Consider the following 19100-nt stretch of genomic DNA (forward strand, 5'->3'; position numbering starts at 1 on the left):
ATTTTTTGTTTTATTTAACTACCTAAGGATGTGGCCTCAGTGTTTACTCTGAGCCTGCTTCTGTTCCAGCAATGCTCAGAAAAGGAATTTCTGGTGTGCTCTTGGCAATGTCACCCACGCAAGCACAGCGGCTGGAGCTGTGAGAGGAACTTCATGGCATGACTCACAGCAAAGGTGGGAAAACAGAATCTGAGGGAGCTCACCCAGCGCTGTAGTACATTGCTAAGTGTGAATCATACCTCTGACACAGTGCACAGTCTCCCATGGCACTCTTTGCAGACCTACCTTTCATTACTTTTTAATATGAAAGATCTTTAGAGAGTGTGATCTGTCACTAAGTAAAAAGAAATATTAACTTTATGCCCCAAACTGAGTAACAAAGATTCCTTCGCTGGACTGTGAAGAATGGGTACATTTCATGTAACTTCAGCCATTAAAGAAGACAGTGTGCAGTAGGAAACATCTCCTGATGGTGATGGATCCCATCCCCAGATGGGCACCTGAGATGTCTCTTGAAGTATTCCTGTGATTCCACTGACTATTGATAGATATGGGATAACTCACTTAACCTTGCAGTCTCAGTGAGAGGAGCTAGGAAAAAAGCAAGATGAATCCTTAGCTTGGATAGATCTGTTAGTACATTTTCAGGGTTAACTAAGGAAAATTAACAACTTCTAGAAGTTTTCCCTCAACTGAAATTGAGTAGCAGGTTGAATAAAATGAAAATATTTATTCCAAGTGTTTAAATGGAAATCAGCTCAAATCCTAGAGAACCATCTGTGCTGTTGTAAGAAACCGGCTACTTTTCATATCTATTTTTCTCTCTCTCTCTCGAATGCTCAGATGCTAGTTAATGAGAACTAAAGTATGCTAGATGCAATCTTTTCATCTCACTAATCCCTGGACCATTATCTGTGACTATACAGCCATAAAAGGTCAGATATTAATAGTATTTAAGTGCCTAAAGATGGAGGGAATTATTTATTTTCAAAAGCACATCTCTAGAAATCTAGTCCAAAATGACTACATCAAAGGAAACATACTAAATTTACTCTCAGTTGGGAAGGAAATGAATACAAATGACAATGCATTGGTCTGTAAGTGATCACAACCTGGAAATTAAGATAATTTGGTAGACAAAACCTCTTTTGTACCAAAGAGATTATCACAATGATTTCCTTTTCAAGGTAATTTTTAATAAAATGTTTAATTCTGCTATACACAGACACACAGAAACACACACAGATTCACACAGACACACACACATGTACATATACACTTTCCTCCTCTTCTTTTTGGAGAGTTGAACTGTAAGAGCTTTCTGGAAAAATCAGGATACCTTTCTCTTTGAGTCTTGGATTTGTCCAAAAAATTGGAAATCAAGAAGATATCAAAGATAATATCCAAGTTGTATTAGAGGTAGCCCACAGAGAAGAAACCTAGATAGACCTAGACCTTTTTTTTTGCTGGTAAAGGTCAGTAACTGAATACTGAGATATGTTTAGAAAGGTGATTAGTAGATACATATTTTAGAAACACTACAGAACAGGCTGGATCACTATTATCCCTCTGGAAGATGCTGTTCCAGGAACCACGTGGTGATCTCACAGATGACATAACTTGGAAGAAAAAAGCAAAGGCAGATGCTATTGACTCAGATATCCTGAGAAATAGTTTTACACAGTGTGAAGAATCCAGAAATCATAACCCATTTCTAGAACACATTGGAGACAATACTAATTGCAGGAAAATTGTAGATGAAGGATTAAAATTTAATTCGTTCCTCAGCTGAGAAAAAAGAATAGCCCACAAGCTATTCTGGAATGCCACTAGCCATAAACTTCCAGAAAGTTTGGAAAGAGCATTCAATCTAATTCAGTATCCAGTCCCTGGCAATGTCTACTGCCAGATGCTTCAGAACACGCAAGCCTCTATCTTTATATTCTCCACCAAAATGACATGTTTTGTGGTGATGCTTGCAAGTAAACCCTTTAGTAATTTTTCAAACACCTTTAAAACTTGCCAAATGAGCCTCAGCTCAGATGCTTCAAAAACAATTCCGCTTGGGAGGATAATGTTGCTACATATAGCCTGTCCTCAAGTGGCTTTTCTCCATTCCAGCCACACCACTCTTTACACAGTGTTTGGCTTTCAGTTTGTCCCATGGACTGAGATGCCACATCTTAGTAGAACTCAAAGCCTGACTTTAAGCTATACAATCTGCCAGGCTGTTTAACCATCTCACTCAAGGCTCTCATTCTGTGCTGTTCCTATATCCAGAGGCACTATCATTAACAATATTCCTTCAGAGATTTAGCCACTTTTACAGTTTGATTCAACAACTCTTTCAAGAATTTCTGCAAAGAACCATCTAAGAAGCAATCTTCAGCTGAGTAAACAAAATCAAAAGGCAGATATACATAGTCAAGCCATAATCCAGCCTAACTCCATGCTGACTAGGGATTCCAGTTTCTCTGAGTGTAGTCAGCTTTCCTGCATGTTTGCAGTGGGTTGACCCAGTCAGAAGGTCAGGACCCACCCAGCTCCGTGTGGGACAGGGAAGGCTTAAGAAAAGCAAAAGTGAGAAAATCCACAGGTCAAGATGAAGACAGTTTAAAGAGTGAAGCAAAGAGAAAAACCCAAGTGATGCAAAAAGCAATCACTCATCCTTGCGCAGAACGATGCCCAGCCAGTCCCTGAGCAATGACTACTTTGGAAAACCAACCACCCTTTTTCTTTAATGCTGAGCATGACATCATGTGGTATGGGATATCCCAGGTCATCTGGGGACAGATTTCTTGGCTGTGTCCCTTGCCAGCTTCTTTCTCCTCCAGTCTGCTTACTAGAGGGCAGTGGGGTGATTGTGCAGGGGGCACAGAGAGAAATGGGGACAGCCCTGAAGCTGTGCAGGGCTGGTCAGCCAAGAGCTGAGTCACTGGTGTGCGCCCAACACCGTTCAGTCACAGATTGAAAACACAGCTCCACACAGGCTACTATGAAAAACATTAAATTCCAGGCAGAACAAGTACAGTGTTACTTCCAACAGGCCACACTTTGGTATTGCATCTGGCTTACTGCTGCTTAGTGTTATCCCTTGATTTAATTACTTGTCCTGAATTAAGGAATTACGTGTGAAGCGAAGCAACCACCATGAACCAGAGATCAGTGCACATCTAAAATGGTCATTTTCATTGGTGGCAAGCAAACTTCTGCGGCTAAAAATTTGCCCTTGTTATCTAAAGCATCCTTCATGTCTGGTCCCTTCAAGGACCAGAAGTCAAGAAGTTGAGTTGTCTTTCAAAAGCAGCTCCACCACAGCTTCAAGGGAGAGCTGACAGGCCCCATCCTGATCTGCTTCCAGTGAAGGTATATCATCTCTTCCCTGCTTCCCCCCCTTTCTAAAACTTTTTTTAATCCTGGAGAATATTTATGGTAGCAATTACAGAATAGCAAACCAAACAACAACTCTACCTCTGGGCAACAGAATGACTTTTAACCTTGCTCAGCTTTGCCTTGTCATATGCTTGACAGTAATAATTGAAGACAGCCTAGGCTGTAGGGATACTCTGCTGCAGTCAGAGAGAAAGCAAAGAGTACTGGAGGTGTGGCACACGTCCTTATATTCATATTCTGGTAACACTGAAAAGGGCAAGAGGCTAGAGCAGGCACAGACATTCTGCTCTGTGCTGAACCCATAATCTTAATTTGTCAGGCTTTTTGATTAAAAAAATATTTACATTTACAATCAGAAAAGGAATAGCAGATTCTTATTAGCAGTGTCACTGAGAAGGTTTGTTCTGACTCCCACACCGAAGCAGGTACCTATGTGACCTTCATGAGAAATCCTTCACATAAACCAGGGGAAACTGCCAGATTTGAGATGCAGGATGGACCACACAGAGTACAGGCAAGTCCTGCTGAGGACACAATGACTTTGAAGAGCTTAGAGACATGGCACATGACCAAATGTATATGGAACTTCCCAGCCAGAGCAGCTGCCAATGCAGAAGATGATTCTTTTAGTATTTAAAAGATTATTAAATTAGAAAACATATTACACCTGAATAGGACACCTATGGTATTATTACAGGAATAATATGTGCAACTCTGAAACCAGATTTGGAAGGACAGGAAGAGATCAAGAGTCACAAAAATGAGACAGAGATCAGCAAAGCATGTGTTAAGATTCTTTACCTATTTATCAAAATGAAGATGTGTATAAGATGCATGACAGAAATGAGACTCTGATTCTAGAATAAAAAATGTCTGGATCTAATGCCAGATGAATTTAAACTCGAAATAAGGCAAAATAATTAAAAATGGAACACCCTAAAAAAAAGGCAAGTTAACTTTCATCGCATGAAGTCCTCAAAAATAAAATACTACACTCTAGATCAACCTAAAACTATTTGCTTGGCGTAGTTATCTCTAGCTGAAAAACTAGATGCTATTCAGAAATTCAGACCAGATAGCTACAGTGCTCCATCAGTAATTAAAATCATGACTCAGTAAAGATTCCTGGAGAATCCATGTTACATCCGATATTATCCTTGGAACTTTTCTTCTGATTAGAGATCAAAACTGAAGAGATGTAGCAAAATAATTTTCCTTGTGTGCAGGAAATATCTATCTCGTTAAACAAGTAATGGTTGGAAGTATTTCATGAACAGAAGGAATCCATTTTGTAACACACTGAAGTAAACACTTGGAAACTGTAGTTTACATGATTACATACTGGCTCTGGAGTACAGACTACACCTTCTGGCACTGTCAGGTGCTTTTCTGAGTTACTGTATTCATGGGCAGAATAAATGCTATGATTGCAACATGAGAGGGATGAATTGTTGACAAAGTAACAGAAATTTACTACCTGTGTATGCAAGAACATTAAGTACCACATGCATTTTCTTAGTATGTCTATGACCAAACAGCCAAAGGAAATACTGTGAACTCCTCTTACTGAAAACCATTTCCTTAAAACAACTCTGAGCTTAAGGAGTGAAAAAATCTTACCTGCAAACATATTGCCAGGTTAACTCGACAGCCAAGTGATGTGCTGACAGCCCGTGGATGGAGACCCAGGTCTTTAAATAACTTTGAAAATGACTGAGTAAGAGCTATCCGAGGTCGTTCTTCAGCTACCACTACACATGTCCGTACACGTGAAAGGTCCAGTCCCCTTGCCTAGAAAGAAGTCAAAATGTAACAAAGGCCACAAATGGGCAGATTTAATGCAAAACAGAAGTTCTTAAGTGCATTATGCAGGTAATATGATTCAAGAGGAACAGCAGAACAGAGGGCAAGGTATCAGTACAGTTTCCATTTTTCCTGGGGGCCGGATGGCCAAATGACACTCTAATAGCTGGAGAAGCACATACTTGCTTGTCATCTCAACATTAGCACATAGGAAATGATGGGCATGCTAATTCTGAAGGGAGGGAATGCTATTTCCCCAAATTAATTCAGATGACAGTGAATAACAGCAAACAGGAAGCAATGTCTAGACTTGGAAAAACTGATTAGGAACTTATTAAGTGAAGATGGCAAAGGCTGGAGACATCATAAATATCAGCATCTCAAGATTCAATTTATTTCAGTAGCACATGGGAAATTCCAGATGATTTCAGGTATTTAACTAGCGGTAGCTTTTAATTCTGCGGGGAAAGGAAGATATAGCCTCCTCTCCATACAATAAGGACCATCTGGTTAAAACAACACAGTACATTTAAGCATGTGATTATTTAACTATAGGGGTCAAAACCAAACTAGTATTTTATATAACCAGGGTATTCATAAAACACACTGTACAATGTTATACTCCTTGAACCTCTTGGACATTTACACTTCTGTTTTCCAACACCTTCCTATCAACACAGGCTGCAACACACATCAGAAAGCTTAGCCTTTCCTTGAAGTTTAATGGGCCTGTGATCTGAAGAATGACTGGTATTGATCCACAGCCTTTGGCAAGGAGTAATGTGGGTTCTGTGCAAGCTGCCTGTGCCCTCTGATGATTTTTTCCTTCCAGCAGACATTCAGCAGTGTTCAAGGCTCCCAAAGCCCACGGTGCAGGGCGTGCAGGGCAGCAGAGCCACTCACCTTCAGCGACTCTGTTTGCGAACCGAGTCCCTTAGTACAGAGCTCCATGACTGAATAGGAGCAAAAAGTGTCCCTCACTTTGTACTGACTCACGGCAAGCAGCCACAGGGCAGGATTGGTCTCCAGTTCTGAGGGAGGAATCAGAATAGACTGGTGTCCTGAATAAACGCTGCAAGACACAAGAGTCATTAACATACACTAAACACCAGTGTCCACAAACAAGCCATGGGCTACTAGAATACACAGTTTATCACAGCACTGGCTGAATCATGTAAAGCCTCCATGGCTCCAGAGGTTTAACATAAAGTTTAACCCTGTTTTTTTGCTGTACTTCCAGAGTCTATGATGAAACATGAGAACTGCAGGCAGAATGTGCTCCTAAACTACTAATTTATTCAAAATTCCAGTGGACTTTGCTGTTAGGACTGTATTAAAAAGAGCAAAATAGTTCAGCTATAAATGATGTGAATAAGCAGTACAATAATATGAAGGAAAATATTATTATTTTATTAGTATTAATATAAATTAGTATATTTAATTATATATAAATAATAATATTATAATTAATATTAATATAAAACAATAATATTCAGTGTTGCTGACAAATAGTTTTGATTGAGTAATTAGCATTTTAAGAAACCTTGACTAAAAGAATTATTATTATTTAATATGGAAGCAACCTGACTCCTGCTAAAGCAAGCAAAAGGTTTGCAATAATTTTCAAGGCAGTATATTTGGCACTAATTTAACATCCCTTGTAGCTTTACATTTCTTCCACGAAAGTTTTATGAACTTCTGATATTCAAATATACTACATCTCTTGTATACTGGATACCCACTGAGCATAAATATTGCAAAAAATACACTTATCAGGGCCCCTGAGGGAAACAATTATGTCAGAGCTAATTTCTCTGGCACCTAAGATTCTCCCCAAGGGAAAAATATTCCCAATTTGATAACTTTATTTCCCATGGGTTCTATGCTGTTCACTCATCTCACACAGACAGATTTACCATCAATTTTACAGTCCTCTCACATCTCAATTTGTGATCTGTAGATATTTCAAATCGGAATGGTGACAGCATAAAGCCTCCAAATCATAGAAGTTCTGAGAAAGGACCATAAAAGCCCCCAAGATTTATGACACATAAAAGAATTTCATTTGTGACTTGAAAACTTGAAATGCCAGCTTGGTAAAGTTGATGTTTTCAAATCCAAGTGTCTGTGGTAAGACATGAAATGGAGCTTTACTTTCAGGAATATGAGCATCTCTGTAACACTGGACATCAGGCACCTCTGCAGTTCTTGCAGATGGGCTGCACACACACACACACATTCCCTTGTTGGTGAGAGTGCCCCCACTTCCCTCAAACCCAGACGAGAATGTTTTCAAAAGCTGTGCCACATAGAACAAGGTTTGTGTGACCTGGATGTCTTTACTCGGTATGATAAAGGCAAAAAAGGTGAACAAGTCCAGCCACAACAGCAGTTAATAATCCAAATTGTTTAGGACTCTGCTGGAGCATGAGTCCGAGGATGCCATGGAATATGTATGAACTACAGACCAAGCAATTTCATTTATCACAGAGGAGGAATTTTATCTTTGACTGCTTGTCCCCATGGATGCCACTCAGGGTGATTGATGACCAGTGGCTCACCATGGAGCAATGTGTTCTGGGATGGGGCTGACACAGCAGCCACGGCACAGGGCAGGAAAATGAACCATTACCCTTTCATGGAATCAGAATAAAGTATCCCTGAACCTTGAGCATGTGCTGCATAAACATGTGAAAAAAGATCTTGGCAGCATTACCCACGCCTGAAAGGGGAATGCCCTGTGATCAGGTGAGAAATCAAACCAGCCAATGAGTACTGCCATTTTTTACTATAAATATTACCTCACTCTTTCATTCTTAGCCAATCCTATTCAGTTTTTCAGAGAAGTAAGACCAAAAGACCTCTAAGCTTAGGGCTCCACAAACAATCAAGGTGTGCAATCTGTCTGGTAAATACATACTTCTTACTAACAGGAAGCTGTAACTACTCAAAAAAAAGCCTGGGATGGGGTCCAATCTGTACAAATATGGTATACAAACCCTTCAAACCCTTCCCCCGACCCTGAACTTCTCTAACTGAAGCAACCAGTTTCAGGTGAAAAAATTATGTGCACAATAATAAACATGATGCCAGGGTGTCAAATGTGGGAGAATTATTACTCACAACCACATTAAGATCCCTTAGGTGTCACTTGCTTAACTGGGCAGACACAACCAAAATCAAAACCAAATCAAAATCAAAGAACAGACTGTATCCCTGTACTGAAAAGTGTTCACACAAACTCCACAGTAATACTGAGGAAGAAAGCTGCATTGCTTTGGTAGGAAATCAGGGAATTGATTCCAGGTGTATTTTACCAGGAGATAATTCAAAATAGCAGAATTTACACCCAAAGCAAATGTTTTCCCCTCAACAACGCTAATGTGTGAGCGTGAACTGTCTACCTCTCATCAACTTATGGACAAGAAAGTGGTTTTGCTCCCACCAACAGTCCTGCAGCAAAGTATGAGGATCTGGATGCAAAATAAGCCATCTTCTTCAGACTGAGGGAAACAAATATTCTTATGATCAGGCTTAGACTAAAAAAATTACTCTAATTAGACTGAAACAAATTAAGAGGTTGCTAGCATGTTTTTCGAGTTTTCTAATGCCTCAAAAATACTGTGGAGTTCAGGATCAAGCTGCACAGCAGAAGGAAATATCTAGCAGAAAGGAAACTTTCTGTGGTGGAGAGTCTCACACGTGCTGCTCTTGACTGCAGCACACAAACCTACAGCCAGCTGATACCATGCCTGCAAACTTCACACCCAACACAGGCTTTGCCTACTGAGCTGTAGTTTAATAATCCATGCATATCCTCTGATTTGCAAGAGCAGTTGGTGGAGCTACAAGAAGAATTACAAAGGCATAATTGTGGGGTGAATGTGCCAGTTCCACAGCTGAAGTGGTTTATGCAGCACCTGGTCACCATGATGTCGGCCCTAACTTGGCTCAGCTCCCTGAATCAATCTCTGAAACATTACACAGAATTTGTGTATCAGTCTGAGCCACAAAATGCTACACATCCCTGAAAACTCACAGATTTATATTACCCAGAGAAGCTGTCTATCACCCATGTCTTGGTAGAGAGAAGCTGAGGAAAAAAATACCCTTGTACAGTTGGTAGAACCATTTCATACCATTCTAGTGGTTTTAAATCACTGTGAGATGCTAGAGGGTGTTTGCTTAGCATGAATGCCAAACAGCACACAGAGGACCATGTGCTTGAACAAACTGCAATTGTGCAAGGCTGCTTTGGACGTGCTGGATAAAGCTTGATATGGTTCCAAACCTATAGGAAGTTCTGCCAATGCTTCCTCCATATAATTCTAGGAATGGCAGAGAAGTTTGGTAGGTTCATCCAGGTATGGAATTCTAGGTTTGGTAGAGTTAATCCTGAAACTGAGGCACTGAACAATGTGAAGCAATTCCATCTCAACTTGAAACAATGACAGTTAAATGGTTAAGGTGTCAGCTTGGCTATTCTCACACAGGAACTAAAAATCATGGTGAACACTGTGGCAGCAGGGGTATGAATGGGATATTAGGAAAAGCTTTGGAGTTTAAATATAACCTGTTGAACTTAAAGTCCCCTTTCTGGGATTGAAACAATATATGATACAATGGACTAGGTGCAAGATTTTACTTATGTAAATACTGGGAAGGAATGGTATCAAGATTGTTTCTTCCATTGCTGCAGAAATCCATGTCACAAAAGTATCCACCTCCTGATGCAAGTCTTAACAACAGGAACACACACAGTGCAGAGCATCCCTGCATCACCTTGTCACAATGATTTTTGGGATGCAGATGCGCTGTGAAATGCATCTGGGGTGGCTGAGGTGCAAGATCACCTCTTAGAAATCCTGTCTTCCTTTAGGGGACTGCAGAGCAATCCAGGGCAAAACAGTATTAATGTGGTGGACAAAGTCTTGGATCTTGGCAGTAAGTGAAGACCCCTGTCTGCCTGCACTAAGTGAGGGCTGCCCAAGGACAGGAATACTCCAGGTAAAAGCACCAGGACGTATTTTGGTATGCTAGCGCCATCTGATCATGACACTGCCCACAGGCTGTTCTGGCAGTACCCGGAGATTCCTGGAAGGACCTTTTGGCACTGAACTGTTCCACTGAATTGGAGCTTTAGCCCACATTGTGCTGAGGCAGATTAGCAGTAAAAGCTGAGGTTTTATTATAGCTCCAAAAGTTTCAGCAGGTCAATAAATGCTGACAATGGCAAGTGCAAGTTGCAACTGCATTCTGGCAGTTTCTGACCCATCACTGCCCTTACTCCTGTGTCCTTGTGACATGAGCTGCTTCCCCACTTAACTGGAGGGGGCAGGTAGGTACTGCTGAATCCTCTAAGTGTATGCATTTTGTTTCTGCATTTCTACAGATGATATCTGGCTCTTGGTGATGAGGGACAGGTATGAGAATTGCATGTTTGGGAGAACAAAAGCCTTCACAATCACCTGGACCAGAACTTGCAGGAAGGAGTGCAGGCTATAGAGGACAGTGTTTGGGCATATATCTCTCTTAGGCTTCAAAGGACTTGGGCCAAAATTAAATCTTCAGTTCTGGAGATCCACCAGGTACAAAAACCAGGGACTTTTGGAAAAAAAATAAAGGACCTCACACCACCTGCAGGGTCCAAAGATGATGGCACACAGTACTCTAAGAGCATGACTGCACATGGTAAGCAGATAACCCACGAGTACCAGACAGCAAAAGGCCATTGCTCAGCCTTGAGCATCATTCTGGTTCCTTATCATCATCTCTCCTGCCTCACTTATACCCCAGGTATAGGCACGTCTCCAGGGGTGATGAGGTAAGTCTGCCAACTCATCTCAGAGCTCACGTATCAAGGTGACTCAGGGCTTTCAGCTGCCCTTGAACTTTCCAGGCTTGAGGCAGGTTTAACAGTACTGGTGTAATGTGCAAGGAAAGTAAATTGCCTCTTTGATGAATTGCCACTGGCTACAGAATCTTCAGGAAACTGGCACATAGCAGTGTGTGAGCAGACAACACACCTTCACATTCCTCCTGTGCCAGTTATGCACTTTTCAAAGTACATGACAGTTGTTTATGTTCGTATCCTTCACTTCCCATGTCAGAGTTATTAAGTTCTGATGTGCCATTTTAGGCTCCTTTATGCAGTCTTGCTTTCAATTTGCTGTACATGGGCTGGAAACTGGGTGAAATGCCACTGGTATGCCTGCCAGTTATTTTCAAGTTAGCCTAAAAAACCTAACAATAATCAGTGATTCCTAATACAATAAACTTTCCTAAAATGCAGTTCTCCTGTTGGTGTTGCAATCCCTTGTTTCCTTCTTGTACAGTTCCACCTGTGTGGTTACTAAGAAACCTTGCAGTCTTTTGCAGCAGAAGCCACCTGGCAGCACCTCTGTGAGTTTTGGCTTCATGCTATGGAACAGAGGCAGCTGGAGCAGGATAGGGGAAAGCACCTTCCCTGGACCATTTCATGGCAGTCAGGTTACTGACTGGCCACTGCAGACCAGAAAATTCAGTTCCTCTGGTCCAGTCTGAGTCTCACTGACTTACACTAATACATGCTCGGTTTCTGAGAACATACACAATGTTTATTAAAAATTATTAATGCGCTTAATTTTAATTTGAGCAAGGACAATTCTGTCTTCCAGCAGTAAAAGCAGAACTGCAATGTGAGTTGGCTTAGCTGGGCTAAAGTAGAGGGAAAATTCTTATTCTATTGCATTACTATTACTATCAATTAAAAGAATCCTCACTAATGAACTGTAGAATGTTGTATTCTGCTTCACAGTGAAAAAAAGCATAAAGACAGGAACATCTTAATTTCAGGAAGCATTTCTGAACAATGGGATTTAGAATTAATTTTTTTTACATTTCAGGAATTTTTTCCTTTTAAAGAATGTAACACATTTTAAAATGTAATGCAATGCAAGTCAGAATACTAGGATTACCTTCTCAGAATGGATAAACGAGATTATTAAAGAGAAACCCACAAAGTAATGTATTCTTTTATTGAATCATGAGTAAGAACTCATTAAAATTAGGAAGTTAGGGGTTTGAGAACTCACATGGGGCTGAAGTCTGCTGCCACACCCAGGACTTGCTGTTCAGTGACAAAGGTTCCAAGGAAACCCTGCTGGAGCATGCAGCCAGTTCAGAGGGAACAGTTCTTTTTAATGTATTGCTCTGCTTTGCAAGGTTTCTTTTCTTTATTATTTTATAACCTTCAGGCCATAAAATAATAAATTTGAAAAAAATAAAAAACTTTGCAAAACTATGCAATATATTCCAAACTTACCAAAGGGCTGGCTCCATGCTCCAGCAGCTTTCCTAAGCAGCTTTGAGCTCACAGAATGGGGCATTCTGGGGCACCGCAGTGGAGCAGGCCAGCACAACATCTAAGCACCTACAATGGGGATAAAAGGTTAGTTTTTCTTTCAATTCCTTAGTCAATGCCTCCTTTGGTCTAGTTAATAAAGGAATTTAAATGCACTTTTAACTGCACCCAGCACAGGAGGTTGCTCTTGCTTCCTGTTGGGCTCCTAAAACAAAGAGTTCCTATTTAACTCTCAAAAGCACCTAACCTATAAAAAATTGAAGATCAAACTTCATTTCCATATGCCATTAGAAATATTAATTTAGTAAATGAAAGTGGTGAGAGACAATCATAAGTTTAGAGTAGAATTCTCTGAGTTAGAAATCTGGGTTGAAATGTTGGGCAGAATCCAGTTATGCTGAACCTCAAAAGGTAAAATGCAAAGTCACAAAATTCTATGTTATGAGGAGGTAAGAGCCTTATAAACTCCAGGATGTACTTTTTCCTATCACATCAAATAATACTCATTTCTAAAATAGTAATGAAATGGAAATTAGATTTGTAAGTGGAATTAATTAGGCTGTATCTGATGCCAGCTTTCTCCAAATGACGACTACAATTCTAGCAGCCTGAAGTTTTTCTGATTTAATAGAACAGGGGATCAGTGGCAAAGAAGAGATTGATGTGAAGGTTCATAAGACAAGACTGTTGCTGGCCTTATCTCAGTTCCTTCAACTCCCTTGTTTCCTTTCTCTTCTTTGAAAATGGTATATAAAATTTTCTATTCCTTCTGTAAGCCACAAATGAGCACAGACTCTGATTGCTTTCTCCCAGGGGCTTGCTGCCTTAATTCACTTGGCAGTCATAAAAATCTTCTCCTTCTGAAAGGCTGAATACCATCAGCATTGGGCAGGACCTAAGGGCAGCAAAGGCGTATTTGTTGGGAAAATGGTTTTGGAGTAAAAAAAAAAAAATTGCATTGAGGAGAGTCCTGGGCACCACAAATTATTCAGGTTTTGGACAGGTCAGTGTTTATCTGTGTTTTATGGGTCTATCATGATGTTGCATAGAAGTTATTCCTGGATGCTCTGTGTTCCAGCACTATCCTATACAATGATACATTCCTTAGCTGAACTCTCCTATGGTGCTGTATAAACCTTCCCTGGACTAACAGTGCTGACATCAGCCTATGCTGCAACACTCAAGTCTTTATCAGAAATAGTCAACCAACTTTTAAAAAGCAACATTAAAAAAATTAAACTCAGAGTGATTTCATTAACATCTCAGTATTTCTGAAGTGGTTTCTTTTCAGCCTCAGTAGTTTTACTTTTATGTTAGGTAAATTAAACACTGAAAACCCAAAAGATTTTCAAAACAAAGGCAATTCTAATCCCTATGTAAAATCTAAAACGGTATTAGGCAAGTATAGCTTAAATCAAGAGAAACTGATGGAGAATGAATAAGATAATACTGTTAATCTTTAGCCTATTTAATATTTAATAATAAATATTTTAAAAGGGTAATAAACCATGCCAATACCCTACTTTTAAATAAACAATAATTGCTGAAAAGAAATTGTTGCAATTGTTATCAAATAATATTTCCTTCAGGTATTTAGTAAATTGGTACAAAGTTTATCCGAAGTATTTTAATGCCATGGCTTATCTTCATTTTAGTAACTAAAAATAGCAGCACTGCTAACACCAAAGAACTTTCTGTGGAGAGACCAAAGATGTCAGACTATGCGTGTGACTATGAGATGCCTTCATCAAAATGGGCTCCATTAACACTCCCACAGTTCTTTTCCTTTGCCTCTGCATCAACTCGGCTAACCCAAAAAAAAAAAGAATCAATAGATCTGCTCTCACTGCTGAACTGTAACTTCCCTGGAGTGTAGAGATTGACAGAAATGTTATATTTCTAAATTTATTAACCAAAAAATCTGATTCACATTTCACTAGAATTTTTTTGTTTTCTGATAACTTCACTACTGCCATACAAGCACCTGCAAGAAAACACACTTCTGTGCCTCTGCAAAAAATCACATCCTGAAAGTCCCACAAATGAGAAAGTCCCCTGATATCTACTCCTGCTTTCAGATTAGAGAATGATAAAAAGGACATGAGGAAACCACTCCCTTAAGGTAATATTGGTAAAGCACTGCTTTCATCAAATGCAACAAGCCAGACTCTGCAGAGACAGCAGGAAAGCAGCAGGAGGTCAATGAGCAGCCGTGCTGATGCTCTGTACTTCCAAGTCTAAACACCTACGGCCATGCCCTGCTCAAACAAACCACATCCTCCACACAGCAGTCTCCACATAGCTTCCAGCAATTCCGGCTGCCTGTGGCAGTCCCAGAGGCACTGCCTGCTCCTCCCATCCTTTCATCACTCACATCATCCATTCTGTTGTACCACAGAAAGCGTGTTTCAGAGAAGGCTGAGGAGAAGCCTCACCTGCAGAGGCACCAGAGAACAAACCCAAGTCCACAATAGGGGTCCAAGCAGATCGCGACTTCCCGGGAGGGATAAAGCTCACACTGCAGCTTAATAGAACGACAAAAGGCACTAGTGGCTGCATGAGACATCTGAAAGACAACAGCAAAGCAATTAAAATGATCAACTGTGTCATTGGAAGGCTCACTCCCAGACTGCATCAAGTGCATACATCAATTACAGGATAAAAACACCAAATAAATATTGACTTTATGCTCAATGTAATTGACTTTATGCACACAGGTAATTTATATCTTAGAAAACATAATTTTCCTTCAAGAGGGCATCCAAATAATTGTGAAAGGGGAGAGGATGAAAGAGAGAATGAATGGTAAGTCTAAAGTGACTCAGGAAGAAAGCTGTGAGTGGTTTAAAGATGTGCTCCAAGCTGTATGGAAAGCTAATGATAATATGCTACTCTTTCTGGAAGAATAAAGGAATGAATGACTGAATGAAACCCTTTGTTGATCATCAGTAACATATTTTAAAGTACATATTTCTTAACAAAATAAACGAAAAATGCCAAAGCACCTTTTAAATTGAAAGGGATTTTTCCAGCAAAGCAATACTAAGGACCTAATCATTCAGCAATAAAAATCCCCAATAAACTTAGTAAAGTTTCTGTAAATAAATATCTGTAAAATATCATCATGTTATGCAGCTCCTAGTTAAGAAACAGGCTCTTAAAATCTTGGTAAGGAAGCTTTCAAAGATAATACAAACAGAAAGTAGAAACAAAAATCCTGATCCAAAGGAAATTCTAGGAAAAAAATTATTTTTTTCCTAGTTTTAGGATGCTTTACACACTCACCCATCCTGACTTACAAGTTCTAATGATAATGGAAACAGGAAAATATCTTTTTATGTTTGTCCTCTCTTTTAGTAACAAGAAAGACACCAGTGTTAGAAATACAGTCTGGATAGGAGTTGACTTACCAAACCTTTGATCTCTGACACATAGAAAGCTGGTTGCTTTATATACTGCTCACTGAGTCAGTGGAGGTGAATGGGCACTTGGAAGGTAAAATTTATTTGATCTTAAAGTAAACAGGGGAATAAAGCTCCAGAAGTGACTTTTTCTCCATTCCAGTGACAGCCATAACTGAGGCTGGATGTGTTCCAAGTGATGCAGAAGGACCAGCTCTGAATGGGTGTCAGTGTGGTGATCACCTGCAGTCTGCAGATAATTCTACTCCAGCTGAATCAAGACCACTTTTCAATATGGGATTAAATTGTTCATAGAACTGCTGTTATTCTGTGAATTTTTACACCATACTTGGTGTAAGCATTGAAGATGTTGAGAGTAAATGCAACTGGAATCTACTACCTTCAAAGTGATTACAAAACATTCATCAACTTTTCAGGAGCCACAGGAATTACAGCCATTTCTTTTAATTTAGTACCACTGCATTACGAATATAAGCCTTATGGCCTTTTTTTGATAATTTTTATAGTTAATTAATCACTAGTGATGATGTAGTAGATGGTAACTGTTTACATAAACCTGCTGAGTCAGTGACCTGCAGGCTCTGTGACCCAGATATTAGAAGCTAATCAAGAATTCCTTGATAGATTTATCTGTATTTCCCTCTAGCCACACTAAGAAAGGCTCATTGACTTGTTCTGCCTTTGACTAGCTTTGAAGTTTCCCATATATTCACTTTGCATAGTTAGTAATCATTACTGCAAGTCTGATAAAGTGTAATTCAGACCTGATTTAATACAGATGACTGCATATGAAACAATCATTTGAGGCTTTCTCTAGAGGAAATGAAGACTTATGTGACATTCCCTCCTTTAAAAAATAGATGCTTTAGATAAGTCACATGAATCACACCCTAAAAGCCCCTGCTTTTCTATGCTGGCTACAACAGAGCCCAACAACTACTCCACATCTGTAGACATTGTAGTTATTCAAAGTTAGATGGAATGAATGTTGCAGGAGTGTCCAATATGTGACCATCAGCCAGGTCAACCAATTAATCACCAGTCAGCCTCAAGCTGGTCACTTCAACAGCTCCAAAAACTGGGAAAATGATGTTTTCTTTGTATAAAATAACGCTGACAGTTTCTGCAAACAGATGGATGATACTAAAGAGTATGAGGAATTCAGCATAGGCTCCAAGTGTGATACATCAGCAGAGATTGCTAAAGTAATCATAATCCTTGTATATGCAACAAAGGAAGAAACAGGTAAGAATAACAGAGTGATTTTACTGCGTCTTGGTGAAACCAGTTGTGGGATACAAAAGTTAGGTAAAACAGATGTGATGAGTTGTGGCCAGAGGGTTGGAGAAAATGGCAGAATACATGTCAAGAGCTAAAGATGCCTGATCTTAGCAAACAAATCTATCAATGAATTTTTGCAGCTTACTCTAGTACTGTACTGGGTGAATATACCAGAGAAATCATGAGGTCCCTTAATAGCAAGAAGAAGAGAATATTGAAAACCAACAGCCAGTAGCTGAGTTGCAGTAAGAAGGGACAACTGAATGGGCACTGGAACAAGCAGGAAGAGGATGGCAGTCTCATTTCCTTCATAAAATGGAAATAACAGATGCCTAAGCTGAAAAATGCTTCAAGCAGACAAACTAGTGGTCTATGCACAGGAGTAATGGAATGAAATTTTTAGTCTGAGGAGGAGGAGAGGGGCTAAACCCAACACACACAGTCCTGTAGCAAGTAGAGAAGAACTAATTTAATGTCAATGGATTCAAACAATGTCTGTAAGGGAGAGAGTACTTCAATTCCTGCTTCCAAAAATCATGAGGAGTCACAAATTAGGGGCAACCACCTGCCACAGCCAAGCAGGACAGCAAGAAGGGCAGCTTTAACAAGAAGTCCCTACCTTTACCCCTGCCAGCATGCCAGTGGTGGAGACACTGAAGTCAAGGTAAGCAAGTGTTTCAGGGTTAGAAGGTTTGTAGATCTGTGCAGGCCGCTTCTTTGGCAAATCGTCTGGTGGAGATAGAGACAGAAAACGTGTGTATGCCACTGACAAGCACAGTGACAAAAGAGACAGAGGTCCCCTGAGCCCAGCACTCACCTGTATCCAGGACTGGAGGCCATGTCCTGATATCCACTGCCGCCGCCGCCTCTCGCGACCGTAACAATTTACATATTAATTGCGTCGTCATTAAGCAGGCAGAGCGGCTCACCTAGAAATTCAATAAATAAACAAAAACACGGTGGGATGCTAATTAACTCTCCCATGAAAACGGGCAAGACCGTGACTTATTTTCTGCCAGAACAGACACAGGGATATCAACTTTATGTTCTCTGATCAGCAGGTGGGAAGATGCTCAAAGAAATGCAGCTCACAAAGACAAAGTCATGTGAGTTTCATAACTTACATGAAAGCTGCACTTTGAGAAGAGCGTTGTAATGAAATTAAGAGTACCTTAATAGTGAGAATGTGACCTTTCCAACACATTGTATCATCTCTCACCCCAAAGTGCCAGTAAAGAAGACTGTTCGAAAGATCTCCTATGTGACAATAACGTATCTTGGTTGTAAGCAATATTTTCAGATAAACCAAAACCTAGTCTGACATTTTGTATGAATAATTTTACTATCTTAAGTCAATTTTATGTTAGCCATGTATTTCCAATTCCTGTGCTAGTGATAAACCACTGGGAGGTCTTCTGATACTCGCAAAAGTAGTTTTAGAACAGAAATTGTGCAAGTAGCATGAGGAAATGAAATGGTGAGCTTACAGAAAGTAGCATCTGCACCGAACTTTAGATGATATATGCTGAATTCTCCTTTTAGATTTTCTATTTTTAAAAGTTCACAGGTATCAATTACAAGAATATTTCTTACTTAATAAGAATACTTATTAATAAAAATTAATATGCTTACAAAACATGCATATAAACACTGAAATCACTGAAAATAAAACACGGGAAAAACTGAAAAGGCAACATTTTTCTTCTTTTCTCCAAACTTTGAAAACCTGGGCAAATGCTGCTAAGCATATTTTTTTAAAAGGAAAATGAAACATTTCATTGCATACTAAATTTCCTGTGTTTAAACTAATAAAATCAGTAATCAAATGTACACTAAATTTTATTACTGAGCAGAAGAGA

General features: G+C 39.7%; 1 protein-coding gene across 5 annotated transcripts in view; it reads right to left on the bottom strand.

The window, feature by feature from the left end:
- The window catches only part of DIP2C (disco interacting protein 2 homolog C), a 308123-nt gene that overhangs the window by 31771 nt on the left and 257252 nt on the right, over positions 1 to 19100 (bottom strand). For all 5 annotated transcript variants that reach the window (XM_066314645.1, XM_066314638.1, XM_066314623.1 and 2 more), the window contains 5 exons: positions 18059 to 18170; positions 17861 to 17970; positions 14974 to 15104; positions 6100 to 6268; positions 5014 to 5184 (listed from right to left, as the gene is read on the bottom strand). In XM_066314645.1, the coding sequence (XP_066170742.1) occupies positions 5014 to 5184; positions 6100 to 6268; positions 14974 to 15104; positions 17861 to 17970; positions 18059 to 18170 (693 nt within the window). The remainder of the gene's footprint in view (positions 1 to 5013; positions 5185 to 6099; positions 6269 to 14973; positions 15105 to 17860; positions 17971 to 18058; positions 18171 to 19100) is intronic.

The sequence above is a fragment of the Sylvia atricapilla genome, chromosome 1 (genome assembly GCF_009819655.1).
Source record: "Sylvia atricapilla isolate bSylAtr1 chromosome 1, bSylAtr1.pri, whole genome shotgun sequence".
Classification (NCBI taxonomy): domain Eukaryota; kingdom Metazoa; phylum Chordata; class Aves; order Passeriformes; family Sylviidae; genus Sylvia; species Sylvia atricapilla.